The sequence below is a fragment of the Megalops cyprinoides genome, chromosome 13 (assembly GCF_013368585.1).
Source record: "Megalops cyprinoides isolate fMegCyp1 chromosome 13, fMegCyp1.pri, whole genome shotgun sequence".
Lineage (NCBI taxonomy): Eukaryota > Metazoa > Chordata > Actinopteri > Elopiformes > Megalopidae > Megalops > Megalops cyprinoides.
In genome coordinates this window covers 6,558,321-6,580,000 of record NC_050595.1, presented here as the reverse complement: position 1 = coordinate 6,580,000, position 21,680 = coordinate 6,558,321, and the positions used below count along the sequence as shown (strand labels likewise).

At 48.4% G+C, this 21,680-nt stretch overlaps 1 protein-coding gene across 1 annotated transcript in view; it reads right to left on the bottom strand.

Moving 5' to 3' along the window:
• itfg1 (integrin alpha FG-GAP repeat containing 1) overlaps positions 1–21,680 on the bottom strand; it is a 101,864-nt gene that overhangs the window by 48,853 nt on the left and 31,331 nt on the right. The window contains exons 9-10 of the mRNA XM_036544071.1: positions 18,324–18,418; positions 7,972–8,144 (exon numbers count right to left, since the gene is read on the bottom strand). Coding sequence (XP_036399964.1) covers positions 7,972–8,144; positions 18,324–18,418 — 268 coding nt within the window. The remainder of the gene's footprint in view (positions 1–7,971; positions 8,145–18,323; positions 18,419–21,680) is intronic.

Below are 21,680 nucleotides of genomic sequence, written 5' to 3'. Positions count from 1 at the left end.
AGTCAGACTCCCGGCCCATCTCCGCCAGTAAGACTAAAAAGATTCGGGGGGGGGGGGGGGGGGGGGGGGGTGCTTTTCTGGACCAGAATGCATTGCAAATAAAAGAGCTGCGAGTGGGGAGGAAAAACAAACTGTGGAAAAAAAAAAAAACAATGCTTGATAAATAGGGAGGCTTTTTCGATTAAATCATCACTTCTCCCTGTGAGCTTCTTAAAGGAATGCAAATATTCAAACACTCCCCGCTGACATAAAACAAACAACAACAACAAAAAAAAATCCCTTTCACACACGCGGGCGGACACACGCTCATACATGCTCATAAAATAGATTAAAAAATATATCAACCCACATAATTGAACACACAGAGCCAGCCATGTACACGATTGAATGACACAGGCCCGCAGCCAATCTTAAAATACATCAAGCGAGATCCCCCCACAGGCACACATATACGCGGAAGGAAAAAACACTTTTCCCATTAGCCCTACGCACTCCATTAAATTAAAAGTGCGCACTGGCTGACAGGCAGATGATCTTGCTGATCGGGTGTAAGTGTTTAAAGAGATCATATTCCCTTGCACTGGGAGTAAGGGTTCCCCACTGGCTGAGAGGGGTTCCCCCAGGGGAAGGAGTCTTGGGCCTGAAGGTCCACTTCAGATCCGTTGAGGACAGGATTGGGGGAAGTCCCGAAAAAAAGTGTGATGGCTCAATCATCCTCCCAGTTTCCTGACATTAAAACGCTTTTGAGAGGAGCTGCCTGAAGGGGGTAGGCGGAGGTGAGAGGAAAAAAAAAGGCTGTGGGTGTCATTTGTTATTAAGCCTGTTTCCCTGACAGAAACGATGACACCTGTGTGTGTGTGTGTGTGTGTGTGTGAGAGAGAGAGAGCGTAAGAGATTGTGTGTGTGTGTGTGTGTGTGTGTATGTGTGTGTGTGTGTGAGAGAGACTGTGTGTGTGTGTGTGTGTGTGTGTGTGAGAGAGACTGTGTGTGTGTGTGTGTGTGTGTGAGAGAGAGAGAGAGAGAGAGTGTAAGAGTGTGAGTGTGTGTGTGTGTGTGAGAGACTGTGTGTGTGTGTGTGTGAGAGAGACTGTGTGTGTGTGTGTGTGTGTGTGTGAGAGAGAGACTGTGTGTGTGTGTGTGTGTGTGTGTGAATGTGCGGGGCAAGTTCAGGAACGCGTTGTTGTGAGCGGCAGTTGAGTGTGAGCGGGGTGTGGTGTAACCAGTGGGAGTGGCTGGTGTGTGGGAGGGCTCTCAGCTGCAGTGTCGAGTTGCCGGGGGGGCCCCCGACAGCTATTTACCGCGAGCCCTGCTACGAGCCACTAATGGACACCCGGGGGTCGCTGTGCCACAACGCCATGGCACCTGATTGGCATTCCACCGGGAGGGAGAGAGATATTCATGCGTCTGCTGGCTCGTCTCACCATCGATCCGATTATTTATTCATGCATCCGAACTGGGAGAGCAGGCGAGAGAAAGGCACTGCTTCAGCCTTAAGATTCAATAATGCAGGCAGGCTTCACTCGGGGTTCAAACAGAGGCCTCTGCCTGGTGTCAGTTATACACCGGGAGGCAGCCGACAGCTGGTGGCACAGAAAAACGTTGAGGGGACACTGACATTCCTGGGGAAAAAGCCACAGACGAGACAAGTCAATCAGGAAGGGACAGACAGCGTCAGGTTATTCTGGAAGTGGTGACGTAGCTCAGAAGCCAAGCTTCTGCCAACCGGTAGGTTGCATGTTTGCGTCCTCAGTAGGGCGCCGCTGTTGTATGCTTGAGAAAGGCACTATACGCATGAATAGCTCAGTAAATATTCACCTGTGGTAAGGATTCATATGTAAAAAAAAAAAGCATTCATAATTTCGCTGCTTTGAATTAGCATTCATAAATGGAGTAACGCCCGTTCCCTCAACTGCTTAGCCGGCGCTGTGTCGCTAAGTTTCACTGAAGCCCAGAGTAATGTATGTTCACATTCCTTTGGACACAAGAAGGAAAATGGGAAAAACCGTCATTGATGTTGATTCCCAAACGCCATCACTGCCACCCTTTTCGAACTCCTACAATCGATTTTCAGCCTGCGCCATGGCCATTTCCACCAAGCTATTGCAATCAAATTATTGATGTCGATTGGATCCTTGTCTCTGGCCTTAATGACCACATCTATGGAGCTGATCTGCCTTTACCTCCTTTATGTGAGGGGTCTGTGGACGTATGTTTTCCAAACAGGCAAATGTTTCAGTGCGCGGGACCAAAAGGGTAGTCTCCACAAGGGCCTTTTTAAAATAATCAGAAAAGGAGGCCAGTTTGGCCTGACGGGTTTCCAACCCCCCCGCCAATACCCCCCGTGTTGCACTACGCCATGGATGCAGCTGGTGCGTGCCTCACTCCATCAGCTGTGCCTCAAATCTGCCCCCCCCCCCCCCCACCCCCCCCACCCCACCGCGGGACGTGAGTTCTGTTTCCGAGCTCCTAACGCAGACATACCGTAAACAGCCGCCGCGGAGCCCTGAGCCAGTCCCGTCCAGCAATGCACATGTGCAGCGGAGAGCGAGTTAGATCCACGAAGAGGAAAAACTGAACATAACGACAATAATGGCCTTTGTCAATCTGAGAGGAAAAACAACAAAAATGGCAGATGCTGGGGGGGGGGGGGGGTTGTTATTCTACCGAAACAATCCTCATTTATTCACCCAACCGACGCTCGCTCGCTCCACTGAGAACCTTCCCCACGCCGGAGTGTGAGGCAGGAAAATTGAAAATCGAGTGCGTAGTTACTGTCGCCTCCTCTATTAAACACCTACATAAACGGACAATTTCATTACTACAAACAATCACTTCATTTCGGAGGCTTTAATTGCTCCTCCAAACACACGGCACGGTACACACTGCTACCCGCAGTTACAGAGGGGAGCAAATTGATCAAGACAGCCTTATTAAAATAAGCCTTTTTTAATTTCCCCAGAGCTGAGGGGAAAAAGAACAATCTGCACCCGATCTGGAAAAAAAAAGTAAACAGTCCCAACAGCCCAAAGAAAGGAGCCGGGGACCTGAGAGAGATGCGCTCGAGCGAGGCGATGGTTCTCCTGGCCAGCAGACCCTCTGGCTGGGGAGGCAGCAGAAGGACGTGACGAGCACTGGGAGGCCCCGGCGTGATGGCGGAGGGAGTGGGGGTAGCTAGGAGTTGGGTGGGTCGGACGGATCGCTCAACCAAAGCTCACTCACTCCACTGAAGATCTTCCCCAAGCCGGAACATGAAGCAAGGGGCCTTGTCACAGCCACTGTCTGTAGATCAAGCTGTCCACCGCTCATTCCACCCCCAGCTGGGGAGCCAGCAGAAGCGATGGCGGCGAGAGCAGGGGGGGTAGCTCGGCACTGGGCGGGCTGAACGGATCTGGCCGAGCAGATGTTTTCACGGAGATGGGGAAGGGAGAGTCGGGTGCACTCCCGATGAGCAGTGAAGCGGATTACAGGGGCGCCTTTCAACAAGGCCAGGGGGCAGCCCATCTTACCAGTAATCCCAGCTCAGTATCAGGGTGATGACATCACCACAGGTCCGGAGAGACCGGAAATCAGTCGCCTTTTGACATTAGGTGGCAGGGGAGTCCTAAATATTTGCACAGAAGCATGCTGATCATGCTGGGAGAAAGACCAGTTGTACACTGTGCCTGCACGCACACACACACGCATCCATAGGCACCGTGGACTCTTCCCATTAAACACATCTGCACAGCTCCAGCAGATGCAATCAATATGTTGCTGATTGATTTAAGCGCCATCACATAATTACGGAGTCTCTGCTGGGATTAGTGCTGGGGGATCAGGCTGTGTAATGAGGGTCTTCACAGCACGCTGTGTTTGTGTGTAGATGGAACTCAGAACCTGCACTGCAGGGCATTAGGAGCACAGGGGTCGGTGTCATGTGTGGGGTCACGCGGGATGTTAGTTTGATTTTCCCTCTGATGAGGAGGTGACCTATCGTATGACCCCTACTGCATCTTCTCCGTGACAGAGGGGGGGAGTGGTGGGACACATTCAACGGCTCACTGCGTCTTTGTGGGTTTTCAGGCCGTGCTGCCGCCTTCAGACGAGAGAAAGACAGGACCAGAAACGACTGCTGTGTCTCTGCAGTTGCCGGACAACGTCCGGTGCAAAACAGATGAGCAGGGTTAGCCTTACACAATGGGGTAAAGCCATCTGAAAACACACATCAAAAAGGCATGGGTAACGTCCCTATTAGCCACTGTCTGGGTCTGGGAAAGGGAGAAGCTCACTTCAAAGGGAATGCACCGGCGTGCTCTCCGCTGAAATGCCACCGCAGCTGAGGCCGAGGGTCCACCAGCTAGGGGAGTGGCACCGAGCTTTTCAGGAGACGCCTTCCTATTCAAGGATCTGAAGCTCAATTTCAGACGGCTGGAAGAGGGAAAAAAAAAGAAAGATAAAAAAAAAAAAACTGTGCTCTCGGGCCTTTGTCCCAGAACTTCAAAATTCTCACTGATGTCTTCCCTGAAAAAGCCTACCGGTTTCAAGCCACTTTCAAAAACCTACCCATTTTTTCCCTTAGTGATAATTAAAGGTTTAGCATTACAAAAAAACAACAACTTTGGAAGCGGTACACTAGACGCTTCGCCTCTCCTCTCCAGAGATACACTCTGAGGCAGAGCTGTGAACCGTAAGAAGGAAGAAGCCTTTTCAGAAACAGATTTTCAAGAATCGTGCCAGAGAAGCAACCTCAAACTAAAAGAATCGAGGGTTCTCTTGGAGAGGACCAGGTGCCCATCTGGGGTCAGGTGGCCAGGACTAGGGACCACTACCCAAGGATTTTTTTCCCAAGGACGGAAACGAAGGAGGTGACAGAAGAGATCCCATGGTCTATGAGGGGTGAGGGGTGTCTGGGAAAAGAGCAGGAAATGACCTGTTCACATCCCAACCCCAGAGAAGGACTTCCAGGACAAACACTGTAACCACCTGGATCCCTCCAGTTTCCGGTCAGCTAAAATAACACGAACAAAGCAGTTTTCCACCTGGAGTCTTTCCACCAGGATAAAAGGCAAAATGCTAAAATTAGCATGCAAATTACCCAAATCAAGGACTGCAAAAAATTCAGCTGTCCTTTCAACAGACCTTTTTTTTGCTCCTTTTCAGAAGCAGCTTGCTTAAAAAAAAAAAAGCCAAGATGATCTTCTGCTAGTTTAAAAAAATACCTTTATTCACGGATGGAATTAAAAGTGTCAGATCACCTGCTCGTTTGGGCTGAAGCAGCCCTCATCAGGGTGTGATCTAAAAGGCACAGCGGCTCAGCATTCAGCCTGCTGTTATCAGGCAAAAACACACAAGAGGGGCGGAGGAGAAGAAACACGCCGTTAATCGCCTGTGGCAACTAGCGCTCCACTGCCGTAACTGTGAACACGCACAGTTCAAATGTCAGGAGCACTCGACAGCCGTCCGGTGCGTTTACACACGGGAATATTTCCCAGGGTTCTTTGCGACAATGGCTCTTTTGGTCGTTTCCCTTTCCCCCGCGCCGCTTGCGGTAAAAGAGAAAGACACGGGGGCTGGCGGATTAATAATCAGCTGTCGTTTGTCGCACGCACAGATGCGAACCCACACTGAGCGCCGCGGCGGAGCGGGGGCTGGGGCTGGCGGAAATTTTCCCATCAGCCCCTTTGTGTCGCTGATTAGGGAGACAGGGGGGGAAAAAAGAAAGAGCCAGGCAAAGTACAGTCTAGAATCCAACGCTTTGCGTGAAGCTCAGCCTTTCCTGACAAAACCGCCAAAAAAATGATTCGGTTTGGTCTGCCACAGGGATGAAGACCGTCTGAAGAGCGTCTCCTTGCCAGAGGCGTTGCCAATAACGCAATAAAAGCTGAGGCGCTTGGCACTGGAACTACCGAAAGTGCCGATAAAATTAAAACCTGATTGCATGTTTTCCACAGAGTCAAACGTCAGTCTCTTTGGCAGGGAAGGAGATGGAGCCGGCTGAGTGGAGGCACCCTGGAAGGAGCCTGGCTCCTTGCAGAGGGTAGCAATCACTGGCTCGGCTCTTCACTGCTTGTCAGTATCATTCATCACACTGTTTTTCTGTTTATCTTGTCGTTTGTAAAATTCACGGAGGTTCTCTCTCTCTCTCTCTCTCTCTTTTTTTTTGACTGCTCAAGCGCCACTGCTTTGTGCAGGGGCGTGCTTTGAGGACTAGTATTTTAGTTCTCCGCCTTAAAATTCAAATATACATAGATGCATCCTGCGGAGAGAGGGAGAGTGGGAAGGGAGGAGAGACGGAAGAAGACATGGCTTTCATCCAAAACTAGTCTATGAATAACAACACCCTGACACCCTGCAATTGGAGACAAAGATGCAAGTTTGAATGTTTGTGCTAACTGTGGATGGCAGAGGGCTAGTTATGGTAGGACACACACACACACACACACACACACACACACACACACACACACACATATACCCACATATAAAATATTACACACATACCCACATATAAAATACTACACACATAACCGCACATACCTCTGGGCAATATTGGAGCTGAAATAACTGCTGTGATTTTAATGACTCAGCACAGATACTTTTTTGGTGAAACGCAGCCAAAGGTTTCCCGAACATAATGCAAACATAAAGTAAACAGACCTCCGCAGGGTCAATAAATGAGCATGAATGATGATGTCATCAGGAGCAGCATTAATGGCAGGACACCACATGGCGATCTGGCGGATTTTAAAAATCCATAGAGCGCGATGGTGCGGCGCGAGCGGTAAGCCGCCGCCATCTGTGTCTTCGGAGGAAGCGAAGCCCCGCTCTTCCACTCGCTTAAGGAGAGATAAACCGCGCTCATCACCCGCATCTGTTCCCTGCAACCAGCTGATCTGGTCTTCCTGAACCCAATCGGCCACGGGGTCCCCGGTCATACGCCTCATCGCGTGACTGATTAAGGGCTCAATATGGTCAGAGAGGGAGACACGCTGGCTGTGATTAAAGAGTGGGCCTGGATACTGTCAAACCGCACGGATGATGAAACTGACCCAATGAGAAATAGGGTTTAAGCCACGGAAGCCTTGGAAATCACCTCTGACCTCCGCTGTACAAAACAGGCACCAGACAACCACAATCAGGGGGCTATGAGGTGTGATGTAGTGGGAAGGAGCAGGGCTTGTAACTGAAAGGGTTAACCTCTGGGGCACTGTTCTTGAACCTTCGGGCAATGTGCTTAACCCACAATTGCCTCAGTAAATATTCAGCTGTAAAAATGGATAACATTTAAGAACTGTAACCAATGACCAGTAAGTGACTCTGGAAAGGAGCATCTGCTAAATAACAATAATGTAGTGTAATGTATGAGCTCTCCCTGGCCCTCCACTGAGGAGGGTAGGTGCTGTGGTGATCGGACACTCAGTGTTAGTGACAGAATGTGTGTGGTGTAACGCATGACGCAGCAGAGGTTTAAAAAATCGCCTTGACACTGTGTTCTTCCATGACAACAAATATCCTTTCAGTCCACAGTGTTCGTACAACCCAACAGGATGGTTTAGAGTGGGTGATGAGCAGTATTCATATTTAATTTCTTCACACTGCCATTTCTACACATGCGAATCTAAAAGGGAACTGATTGGAATTTGTTCTCTGCAAAAAAAGTCAGGAATAATTTGAAAGTTGAACCTTAGGGAAACTGTTTGGTTGGAAATATTGAGCATCCATTAAATCTAAGGATCTGAGAGGACTGATATATAAACGCTCGACATGTCCCACAGGACAGTTTTTTAACTCTTAATATTCTCATAGAGCCACCCTGTGTTTCTTTTGCTCAGAAGATGTGGTATGCATGGGCGGGATGGCTTCAGCTGCAGATAGCATATCTGAGAGCTTGTGCTCAGGTTTTGGCAGCATGGGGAAAGTCCGGCTTCCGCGCGTGGCAGGGCCGCCGTCCCCGCTTGGGCCGCGTCCAGCTGGCTGCCGCCGGTCACTCACCTCCCGCTGGTGTTACGCAGGATGGCCAGGGCGTCCGGGAAGCCGTCCAGGTTGTAGTCACCCAGGTGCAGGGTGATGGGCGGGTGGAGCTCGCCCGCGGGGGGCTGGGACGGGGGCAGGACGAAGCCCCACACCGTGTCCCTCCTCTGGAAGTCCGTCAGGACGGGGACCCACTGGTGGGAGAGTCAAAAGGGAGCAGGATGAGTGAAAGTGGCTACAGCCTACACTATTGAACACATGGAAACTTTAACTTGGAAACGGCTCAAAAATCTCAGATTCCTCCTCTGAAAAATAAGCAGTTTACCTTATGATATTCATTTAACATACTGCATATATACATTTCATGCTTCAAATCCCTTTCAAGTTTTCAAAGACAGGCAAATGAAACTAATTGTAAATTAACCTTGGGAATGGTTTTAGCCAAACCTATTAAGCCTGTGCCAAGTCAACAGCCTTTACAAGGCAGAATTATATGTGTGGGATCAAGTAAACTCCTTCACTGGATTTAATTTTCCTCATAAAATAACTATACACGTCTTTTAACACTCATTTAATGTGACAAAATGTTCGAAAGGGTTTCTGTCTGGTCACCATCCGTTGGTCACCACTACTGCAACAGACCACGAAAAATGGCTGGAGGCATCACGTTATTTAATCTACCGCTAAATGCGCTTCACGCATTCCGTTGCAACCCCCGTATTAGCAGAGGTTAGGAGAGGAAGGCAGCCAGATGCTGTGCTTTAAACGCTCATGAATCTTAAACAGTGCATCAGGTGCGCTTCTGTCAAGAATTTCCTTGAGAGGAACTGCCGTGAGAACAACCATAATAGTTATTAATGCGGTTTTCTTATGCTGAATACATAAAGGAGATCAGCATTTGCCGAGCGATCCCCGTGCCCGAGTCAGCGCAGATGAGTGCCGGGAGAGCGGAGAGGCGTTTCGTAAGAACCCACGGCGGCGTGAGCACTGTTAAGCAGGATCAACTCCGGCGTCTCTCCTCCTGCTGAATCCTGAAATTCCTTCGCTGGGTGATGCTGTGCTGGGATTTATGGCGGCCGACGGCGGGTTCTTGCGGTGTAGAGCGGGGGCCTCAGGGGGGAGACGGAGTGGGACAGAGTGGTGAGCTCTGGGTGGGCAGAGGTGTAGGCTCGGGGTGGGGTCAGAGTTAAAGCTACTTGCTGCATCTGGATGCTGGCCACCTCTCTACAAACCCTCTGGCGAGAACGCAACACAGCTGAATATTTCTGGACAGGCCACACTGTTTTACCCTACGATCCCTCTGAGTGCAGCACTGCCCTCTCTCTAGCCTTGAGTGGTTAACTGCACACTGCCCCCTAGGTGCCCGGAGGAATAATGGCAGTTGCTCAGAAAGATAATTGCCCTCCTTCTCTCACACACCCACATGGAAATGTTCACATGCCCTGTCCTTTAAATCAGTAAGCACACACACACTCTGCTCTGGCAGGTCGGGGGCGATGACAAACACAGCAGCCAGCCCGCCTCTGATTCCCCGGGGGGGGTTAGACAGGTGGGAGGGCATGTGGCTCTCAAAAATAAATATTTGACTTCATGAGAGCTCAAATTTGCGAATCCCACGCAAGCGCTCACAGGTTCTAAGTGCTCCCAAACGCACGCAAAAACAAACAGATTCGTCCTGGAAAAACCACAGAGCAAGAAATGAGTAAACAGAAAGGCATCTGGAAGCAGTGAATTATTTAAATTCTGTAAATGTCCTCTGATCTTACATCGCCAAGCGAGCCTCAACAGGTACTGTTGTGATTATGGCTGAAATCGAGCGGAATCACTGATGCCAGGTAGCCATTCCTAACTCTAACCTTTTTAAAGTACAGCATCCGGTTTCTGCAAAGCCACCAGGGGTCCGGGGGTCAGAGTGACGCGTGCAACTGTGACGAGGGAAACCGGAGAGAGCGCAGGCGGGGGAAGGGATCAGCAGTGTTAATGATGACGCCAAGACAGGATGTGGGATCATGGCCCGGATTTCCACTCGGAGGAAATGATGCACACCCGAATCACATTATATATGCGCATGTGTACATGTGCGCAGGCACACACACAGTAACACTAACACACACACACACACACACACACACACACACACACACACACACACACACACACGCACACATGCACACACATGCCCATATTGTGCTTGTGTTGTACTCTGCCTCACTTGTAAGTCGCTTTGGATAAAAGTATCTGCCAAAGGAATTTATGTAAATGTAATGTAAATGCATACACTCACACACACACACAAAACACACACACACACACACACACACACACAAGCATGCTCTGACATACACATACACTTTCACACACACACGCACACGCTGTTTGACAGTCTTATAAATTTTGCATTTTATATTCTGATACATATGGAAACATACACACTTAAACATATTTTGGCCTTTTAGTCCTGTTCCTCCTTCTTAAGGGAAATGTTCTAACTGAAACACATACTGAAAGATCTGATTTCAAAACTGACCTTGTATTGATGGACAGACTATGATCCCCTCCCCAAGTTCTGCTCTCAGTTAAATGCTTGTCTTCTTAAAAAGACTACTATCTTCAAATATTACTCATCTTTAGGTTTTTTGACTTTCCAGGTCTCGGCCTGCCGATAATTCTGCAGACATCACACCTTAAACTTCAAGTGATGCAAACTAGTTCGGTCAATGCTTTCCTTATTCAGTTACACAATTATTTAGTGATTTTCTCAACCACAAAAACACAATCCACACATCCAAGTATTGTAAGACATTAATGAATTTTGTTTTATTTTTTTAATTTACACCCAAAAAAGAATTTTAGTTCAAGGGAGAAAGAGAAAAAAAGAGGGTGAGAGATAAAAGGAAAGAATAGAAAGAGTGCATACTGTTCCCGTTTACAGCTAAGGCTTGCACTGCACTGCACTTCTTTTTCGAAAGCGCATGCCATGCCGCGATGTTCAGCCTCTGGCGCCGAGGTGCGTTCTTTAACACTGAGCTGCAGAAGAGCCCGACACGGGCCTCATCACCAATCAAGCTGATGCCGTGTCTGAGCCCTCCCAGCTCGGCGGACGAGTGAAATTACTGAAGACCGTTAGCAATTTACACACTGCAATCTGCCCCAGAGAGCACACTCTCTGAGCTCTCTGCTGATTGATGCAGAGTAAGGATAATTAAACCTGATCTCCTTCGCATTTTCATCTATGCAAATCATCTGTGCCAGGTCTGGAATGAAGACAAACTACGAGAGGGACCGTGGGGCGGGGGTGGTTACCGCACGGACAGTGTCAGCAGTCCTGCAGAAACCCTGGAAAAGGGCTTTCAGAGCAAATCCCCCTGATACCAAGGTTCGAGGTTTGATCTGCTGAACCGTTGCTGCACGTCGTGAGACGAATGAATCCGTTCTGATTGACTTCGGAGATGCAGCGCAGTAACTGAGGCAGAAAACCGCATAAAAAAGGGGGGAAAAAATCACTCTTTTATCAGATAATGAAGAAGTTCTGACACTGGGAGGCAAGTAGCTTGAGGGGTGGGGGGGTGGGGGGGCTTTCGATATCGAGCAAAGGTGGAAAAAATCACCGCAAACATAAATCAATAGGTGCCTGTATTACGTCAGGAAAAAGACGAGCTGGAGAAACACAGCGTATAGGAGTGTGTGCACAGGGGTGGAGGAGGAGGAGAGTCGGAGGCGCAGATGGGGGAACATGATCCGAATACTAACACCTCGCGGGGATGCAGCCGTCTGGCAGCCGGGGCCGGATTTCGCAGCGTTAATGTTGCTCTGCGCCCCCTCTGTTGCCGGGCGGGGGCTCTCGATTTGGCAGGGGTCAGCCGTCTCTTTGCAAGAGGCCGGGGTTTGCTTTTTCGGGGGGCAAAAGGGGTACGTCTCGGCGACTCGTCACACCTCACGGCACACCGCCGATGCCAAATGTCCGGCTGTCACGCATTCAATTTGGCACAACCAGCTTGGTGAGGCTCTCTACAGCTCTTAACACTGTGCCTACACAAACAGCCCTCGATAAGCCCGTCAGCCAGGATACGATTACTGCTGAAATATTTAAAATATCACGCACACATCTGCTGCATTATTCTGTGCCGACTACCGTCAGACGCACTTAAAAGCCGTGTAATACGTGCGGATCTATACGTTAAGCGGGGGAGCGGAGGACAGGAAAGGTGAGAGGGAAAGATAAGAGGAATATTTAATTTGGCTCCAGGTGCTGCCAGGAGAGGCATCTCACTTGAACAAGTTTGATCAGAGAAGCCAACCTCTTAATGACGTCCGAGAAAAAGAGAGAGAGAGAGAGAGAGAGTCCGTGACACGCTCTGCGTGTCTGAAATGTCAAGCCCCTCCTGATTAGTGCTCACCCCCGAGGTCCCAGAGAACCGCAGATCCCTGCGCGGGGCCGGCCGGACCGCTCACATCTCCACCAAATCAAAGTAGAAGCGGGAGGCCTCGGAGAGAGACGCAGTGATCAATATCATTAAAGGCACTGCGGCACTGAGAAATCAACGAGCCTCGGGCAAATTCTATCGATTATTTACTCCAGGAAATAAATAGGTATATCCAAGGGGAGATTCTGTTTGATTAGGTGAGCAAAGCGTGGATGAAATTATGTTTGCCACTGCAAAGCAGCTAATAGCTTGCCTATATGTCTCTTAGGTGTACATGGTCAAATAGCTGGCGTATATCTCTTTTAGTCTACACGGTCTAATAGCTTCCCTATCTGTGTCTTCGTCTACATGGTCTAATAGCTGATCTATATGTGTCTTAGTATATGGTCTAACAGCTGGAGTGTATCTCAGTCCTTATGGTCTAATAGGTAGTCTATACATTCCTCTTTCTTCTTGATGTAGTATCTGGTGCCAATATCTTTCAGTCTACTCAGCCTCCCTGAACTCAGCTCAGGCTACATGGACTTAGTTCACTCTGCACAGCCTCAGTTCCATCTTACAAGGTCTCGGTTCAGTCTACACGGACTTGATTCAGTTTACATGACTTTGGTGCAGTCTACACGCCCCCGGTGCAGTCTACACGCCCCCGGTGCAGTCTACACGCCCCCGGTGCAGTTTACGCGCCCCCGGTGCAATCTACGCGCCCCCGGTGCAGCCTACGCGCCCCCGGTGCAGCCTATGCGCCCCCGGTGCCGCCTACACGCCCGCAGTGCAATCTACACGCCCCCGGTGCAATCTACACGCCCCCGGTGCATCCTACACACCCCCGGTGCAGTCTACACGCCCCCGGTGCAGCCTACACGCAGTCTGCACGCCCCCGGTGCAGCCTACACGCCCCTGGTGCAGCCTACATGCCCCCGGTACAGTCTACACGGCCCCGGTGCAGCCTACACGCCCCCGGTGCAGCCTACACGGCCCCGGTGCAGTCTACACGGCCTCCTGGCCAGCCTCCACGGCCGTCTCTGCCTTCTCCCCGCAGCGCAGCTGGAGCGGCTGCCTCACTTATTTATCATTCTCCGCTCGGCCACAGTGCTGTCGCTCCCAGTCTGCATTCTGTATCTAACCTTTCCAAGCAGACACAAGCTGAGAGCAGGCCAGCAGAAATCAAACTGGAATTTCAGCCCGCACCTGCCTCCATCCTGCTCATCTCTCAGCTAATGCTGAAGCGCACTGACACCCAACAACACCCTGCAATTACTTTTACTTGTCTGAAAACTCCTATTTGGTGAGCCAGCCAAAAGACAATGTACCGCTAGCCAAGATACCACGCAGGCAATTCCACTTTCTTGCCAAGAAGGCCGGGATGGTCTTCCACCCGAACTAAAGGGCGCTGAAATTACTTGCATAACTTCACAGATGCAAACACAACCTGAGCACACTTCACTGCGGTGCTGCCAGGAAGTTCACCCACAAAGTTAAACTCACCCAGCTGAAAGTTACGCAACTAAGTAGTTTGTTTTATCGCACATTAAGCATGGCGACCACACAGGTACACTGATCTAAAATGCTACTCAAACATCAAAAAATATTCTTTTGTGCATGAGTCATCCTGTGAAATGTTCAAATTTCCCATTCCATTGACCATATGCGCACTTATCAGATCAAATGTCAATGAAATACCGCTTTCACTTGTGTTGTGAAGTTAAAAAAAAAATACAGCACGCTCACAAAGAGGCTTCCCAAAATGTTAATGCTTCACAGCCCCCATTATTATTTTAGCAGAGGCCCCCTTGATAATTTGACACCTTCCTCCTACACTCCACTTATAGGCACAGAGCACTGAAAGCATATTGGTATTGCAGAAAAAGAGAATCTTCACCATAAATTTGAAATTTAACATGTTGTTTCCCATTACAAGAGTCATCATCCACACAGAAACGTTGTCCATTAATTGTAATTTAGTACAACATGAGTTAACGTGAGATCTTTCTGTGGATCTCTATCAGGCTTGTGAACTTTGCAACACTCCCAGAATGCACTGCACCTTCCCTCTGTGGATTACATGTAGCTAATAGCCTAGCAAATCGAGGTGTTATCATACTGTGTTGTCAAACTTTCCACGACCCGTTAATTAAACTCAAAGACAAACAGCAAAAAGATCTGCAGCATATTTTTCATACACACATTTTTTTGAAAATGAATGTGAGCTCTTATCAGTGACTTCCTTACCACAGAAAGATGGTTTGTAATATATATTAGTATACCAACTGAACCGTGTTAGTGAGAGAGATTAATTAAACAACATATCGTCACATAGCAACCATTCTTGGAGGACCTGGAGGACCTTGTCTGTTTTGTTACTACAAAACACATCTGCACCCTGCTGATTTGAGTGCATTTGCTTTTCCTCAGTTCAGTTTGCTGAACTTTGCCATTTAAGAGGTATTCTGCCAGTGACACATACATTAGTATGCTTGCCTGAGGACCTCCTGAAAGTATCCAGTGGCCCCAAGTCTGAGTCGACACGCTTTGCATAAGCAGTTTTAATTAATTAGTTTTGATTGAGTTGTTAATTTAATGCAGGTCTGTATTTGCCACCTTCCAAGGCAAATGTTTTACATACTTCATGAAGGAAGTGCTCTGACAGAAATGGCGTTGTACCAATAAAAAGATCAAAGCATTCTTTAACACATGCCCATTTATTTAACAAATAACAAATCCATAATCCAATGAATTACTTATTCTTGGCCCTTCACCTATACGCCTAACATACAATGACAATTACATTCAATTTTGATCTGCATTACTACTTTGTGTTGTGTTATAGGCAGACATTAACCAGCACAGGCTACATAAACACCCTTAACCATACCTGTGAAAGGATTCAAAGCGGATGACTCTGAGGGGACGTCACACATAGACTAGCATTAATTTAAAACTCAACCCAACCCAACTAATTAAGAGCTCCGCTGTAACAAACAAAAAGACAGCCTTCACAGAGACACTGGGGGAAGCCGCTTCGTCCGTAAAAAAGGCACTTGACTTGAAATAGAGAAATCCTAGTCTCGGAGGTACTGTGACGTTTTGGGGGCAGCAGACATGCAAATGAAACCAATAAATCTTTGAGGAATAGCCTGCCCCCCCCCCACCCTCCCTCCCCTTCGTTTATTAAAGCGAAACGGCTGTTGTGTAAGCAGATTCCGCCTCTATCGATGAGACATGATGCGAGGTGAGCTTCATTAGGCCGACAAATTAAAATTTCAGAAGCGGGCCGCAGAACCGCAAATAGCATGCCGTTACATCGATGTGTTTCTCTCTGGCAGCGGGGACTTCATCAGGGAGGCACTGATAGATGTGCAAAAAGGCTATTAATGCACTCCTGGAGTTATGATCTGTTGAAAAGCTATTGCTTACTGAATTACTCATATAGACCGTTATATTGAGTAGAGATGATCTTATCATTTTCCTATTCACATTAGCAAAAGTAAATTATGGATGTGGTGCACAAACGTTTTGAATGGAAGTGTCTATAAAACATTTTTTAAGCAAAATAAATATAGGATCGCGGCAGCAGTTAGATCATTTCAGATTGGTTTAGATACATTTAATATTAGGGTGTTAGGCAAAATGCCTAATATTGGGCAAAATGGTTGGAATGGGAGCGTTGTCAGACATCCTCACAGTGAACATCAAAGCAGAAACAGATCTCCAGTTGCAGCTTTGGAGAAATGCTTCACCAAAGCTCCCATTCAGGACACAATTGTATGAGGATAAGAGCAACGGAAGGTAAACATCTCAAGCACACACGCACACACACAAAGGGAGAACACGAGGACGGAACAAAGCATTCTCAGCAATCTGTGCGAGGCAAGCAGTGACATCAGCACACGCAAAGACAAGCGTGCACGCGCAAAGACAAGCGTGCACGCGCAAAGACAAGCGTGCACGCGCAAAGACAGGCGTGCACACACAAAGACAAGCGTGCACGCGCAAAGACAGGCGTGCACACACAAAGACAAGCGTGCACGCGCAAAGACAGGCGTGCACACACAAAGACAAGCGTGCACGCGCAAAGACAAGCGTGCACGCACACGCGGACAGATGTGCACGCGCACTGACAAGCATACGCTCCCCAAAAGTCGGAGGGTGCCCACACACACACACACACACACACACGCGCGCAGAGATGGACGAACAGACATGCACACATACTCAGACACAAACACATATTACTTTAGATAAATCCCATATTCCATACACACACACACACAGACACAAACAGAGACACACACATGCACAGGAACACACAGCTCATGCACTTGGTAAAGGGCTCCATCTGTGCAATGAAGGCCCATATAAACCCGTGTGCCTTATCACAGGGGCGGATTAGCAAGGTGAAGCCATTCTGCTGCCATTCTGCTCTTCCCTCAGGGCTTTTGGCTGCGGTTCAGCGAAAAGCAGAGCTTTCCCCTGCACTGCCCCCTCCGTGGGGCGCTGCCAGCCCCCCCTCCCTGCCAGCGGGTGGCTCAGGTGTGAGGGCAGCCTGTGTCGTGGCCAAGCATAAAAACCTCTCACTGTAGCGCTCATACCCCTCAGCACTATGCACACATTATCCCTCATAATATTCTGACCGCGCTACAAAACGATGCTTGCATGCTTTCTGGGCAGACTGTTACTCATTTAAAAAAACACACACACACACACACACACACACACACACCTGCATGCTTGTACACACATGCACACACCTGTCCACCTGTCCCTACACCACAGCTGACCCTTCCCCAGGAGGTGTCCTGTTAGAACCTGAGGAAGGGATGTCTTTACTGCACAATCTGCGCATTACCACTGTGTATGACGGCCACCCATCTGTGTATGCCTTTAACGGATGTTCACACAGCAAAGTAATGAGCCAAAGGGGAGGAAGGTAAACAGTATTTACTGAATCTGAAAAGAAATACTGAAATAGCAGGCCAGGTGGGATGAGCACGTCTCTCAAAAAAGTATCAGAGAAATGACTCCATGCCTGACGGTGGCAAAGCGGGAAGCCATATCTCTGCATGTATATCTAAGGCCATCCAAAGCCCCACCACTATGTTTGCATTAGGGATGACGCCCCCACCAATGCAAAGTGATTACAGGGTAAAATCGCAAGGGATCTCCCAGGGCCCCTGAGATCCTACGCACTGTGGGGATAAGCGAAAACCAGCCAGGGAAACCTCCACAGGTGCATAAAGGAACGTGCTGGACAGGCACTGTCTTCTGCCTTACAGCTGCTACTGAGGATGTTAGCACACGCAGATACTCTCAACAGTATCATATCAGGCTGCGTAAGGCCATGCAAGCTGCACTGATAGCCTGTTACCTATATGTTGACGTAACAGAAAATCTGTTTGTAGTCGACTGTGATGCTATTGCCTCACACGTGCTCTCACCTGCAAAGCAGCTATTTTAAGAACAGACAACGAGCAGGAGATGGAGAACACATCACGTTCACACGAGCATGAACCTCGTGCTCCTTTCCAGAAGGGAATGAATAAACATGAGGATGACGGTTTATACTTTAATCACCAGTCTGTTAGCCTGATTTAAAACTGAGCGCTAATGCGGTGGAGGTGTCTGAAGGGGTGGGGTGGGCAGGTTTTCGGGGCCGCGGGCACCCGTGCGGAGCTGGTGTCTGTTCACCTGCTGCGTCTAGGCCTCAAGCATCCAGGCGCCAACCAGCTCCACTCGGCTTCGCTTGGCCCCCCACAGAGAATGAGAGATCATGCCGGCCATGCTAAACTATTCCGCCTCTAAGACAGAGAATATCTACAGTTTTCACTGTCTAGATTCAAGCCACAAGCTTAATAGGCTGAAATCAAGCAATTGACAGTGGCACGATGCTTAAACACGGCTTCGCATCCCTAATCACGTGAAAGGTCAGGCAGTTGGGAACTGGGAGGGTACCTCTGAATCGGCAGGCTTGGAGAGGTAGATGGCGCTTTTCTGACAGACGTCGTCCAAGCAGACCGGCAGCAGCTGGTCCTGGTGTCCATCCCCATCTGTGAGGAAGAGAGAGCTCCGATTACCTTCACTATGTCAGGTCTCTCACTCACGTGACACACACAAATTCAGTGTTCCAGCGCAGCCATTATGCATACCCCTCCACACTGATTGTAGTGGAAACAGTGAGGGCTGGGTTAAGGCATTCTCAGAAAAATGAGCAAAGAGTAGAGAAAGCGGAGGGAGAGATAGTGAGGGAGGGACAGAAAGAGAGAGAGGAGGACAGGTGAGCAGAGAAAGACAGAAAGAGGGGGGATATTACACATTGGCATTGTCAGCACACGCCCAACGACAGAGCGCGTGCGGACCTGAGGCCGGTGGGGCACACAGGCCCGCTGAGGTGCGGGGGGTGGGGGGGGCAGGGTCATTCCCTTTGCTCTCTCACCTGCAGTGTGCCATAATGCAAGGACAACGACATCAGGCTTCTCTGTGTGCTGTATGAGGCTGCACAGCCGGAGCGTGGGCGCCGGCGCGCGCGTGTGTGTGTGTGTGTGTGTACAGCTGAAGCAACTGCTCGAAGGGCACAGAGTTATCATTGCTTTGCTTCCATCTGAAAACTTTTGAAAAAAGCAGTCTTATTTCCCCAGACCGTTCCAGTGCAGAGGGCTGCACATGCTGGCTGGTTACTGCATGTGTTTTTATCATCAACTAACAATTCCAGCTATCGCTTCCACTTACACATCACTAGCTCTACATTACTGGGATCAATGTGGAGGTAGCGTTGATGAAAGCCGTAACCATGTTCACAGAATGTCCTGAAAATGCCATATTTAGTAATTAAAAATGGATGAAGGGTCGTGAAACGGGCGTGCAAGAAGTAATTCATCATTTCTCATTGTGAAGCTTCTGAATACGCTAATTTATCTCGTTGACTCTCAAAATTATTACTTCAACTACTGTGAGGCCAAACCCGGGAATCCAGTGCGATTCCAAACAGACATCCAATCACAGCCTGATCTGCCTCCAATTAAAAACGACAGGCCGGCGATGCCCACGACGCAGCCACATTAACGAGGGAAACCTGGTTCTGTCCTTCGATCTTCCTGGCAGCTAGCTCTCCATTGTGTTTCTTGATATAGTGTAAATCCTATTAATGAATTATGCAGAGCGGCATTGTTTCTCAAAAAAGCAAAACAATTACCACCACGACAAAGCAGATGGAATGTTTCGTTGAGCATATGTTCTCCATCCATCAAGTGCGCGGCTGTGCTGAAATGAAATAAAAGGCAGCCCTTGAAATATTATGATCGGTGCCTCCAACCTTCCCCTAAATGGACCTGCTGTGCTGCGTATGTGACCTTCACCACTCCTTATTCATTTATCAGCCGAAGTCCCCACAGAAGAACAAGCTAAGAGACAGATTTAATATTCAAACATGCAACTAAGTACCGTTTTACGCCTACAGCATCACCGAAAAGGATGTGAACAAACAAAATCTTATGCTTGAAAAAGAAAGAGTGCTCCTTTGGTGTGCATTATGTGAACTGGAAGGATTTGATAGATGTACATTTAGCACAAAAGAGAGTGGCCTCTTTAAATGTATAGTCAAGAAGCTCCTCCCACGTTGAGGAAAGCCCAATCAGAATGCTTGAGCCTGATTTTTACATTCAGTCACTATTGGGCTCTAACCCTGCAACACCAATACTGCAAATATATTAAATATAAACTTAGATACTCATAAATCTGGCAGCACAGACCTGCAGTAAAAATAATATGAGTGATCCCAGAAACAATCAGAGGTAGGATATAAGCTTTTTTTGGTACTGCATATGAAATGACTTTTTTCTGGCAATATTGCAAACTTGCAACTATCTTAAAAAAAAAAAAAAAAGAATCTAAGAATCATTTCAATACAGGTTAATACTGTGTGCATGAGTCCTTCTCGACTAGAACATGCATGGCGCGCTTTCCTTATTAGCAGGCAAACGATGAATGTACGGAGAGCATGTCTAATGTTTAAAAGGCGGAGGATTGCTGCTGTCTCTGGCATCTCTGCAGTCATTTGGAAAAAAAAAAGACTGAAAACCGACCAATGGGGTGTGATCGGAATAAACCTCCATCAAACGCCATGAGCACCGTTGGACTCTCACATCTCTGCCACCTCCCTGCGAACAGTCTCCCTTCAAACACGTCTGAAACCATTTCAGACATAAAAGCCCAGCCCTCTCTCTCCATTTTTATTTTTTCCCCATTTGATCCCAGAGGTCACATTTTTGTTGCTCAACAGGCCTCGGAATGAAACCCTTTTGTTTAATTAGCTCTGAAGTTTCGCCCCGCACCGGTCGGAGAGATGCTGTGGCCGCTCGGAACAAAAGCGTAATCAAGGACGGCTAGCTCTGAAGACGCTCGCAATCAGGTTCTTTACACCGGAATGCAATCCAGAGGGCACCTTTCCGGTGTACGTACAAACACAGGAGGAAAACATGGCTGGTCTGCTGGTGTATTGCCTTTTATCTTTGAATCATCATTTAAGATGCAAAGTGTTTTTCTGAATATGACTTGAAATCAATTATACAGTCTTTTTTATGTGATGATCCCCCAACCTAATGTACTCATATGAAAATATGGAACATTTAAATAAAAATATGTTAACAAAAAAAAAAGAAGAAAAAAAAAGCTGAAATAAAGCAGTTGGTGAGCTCTGCACCCTGCAATTGGCTGTGAAAGACATGCCTGTCCCTGCACTGGAGAGTGTGTCCCTTTCCCCACAATAGCTCCAGTCAGTGAACAGCATACAGCATCCTCAATACTCCTGCTCGCCTTCGGATGAACGTGGGGGAGAGAGAAACAGAGAGGGAGATGGTGAATGAGAGATACAAAAGAAGGAAAGAAGCAGACGAAACAGTGGGAGTGGGAGACTGAATAGAGAAAAGAATGAGTGGGCAGCGAGAGAGAGAGAGAGAGTGAAAGATAGGCAGGGGAGTAAGGGAAATCAGAGCACAAAGAAAGGGATTCAGGAGAAAGAGAGAGAAGAGAGAGAGAGAGAGAGAGAGAGGGAGAGAGAGGCAGTGACAGTGTGAGAGAGGAAGAAGGAGGAGAGGCCGTGACAGCAAACAAAGTAGAGACAAACGGGATGGAGAGAAAGCGGAAAAAGAGGAAGCCTGAAACTTAAATAAAAGAATAAAAAAATAGAGGCAGTGATGGCATTGGGGGATACCAAAGAACGGGTGGGGAGGGGTGAGGGGGGGTGATCTGAGGGGGGCGGGGGGACAGCAACATGACAGCTAAGGTCATCACGGCCTCTGATCTGTAGCTGTGCGC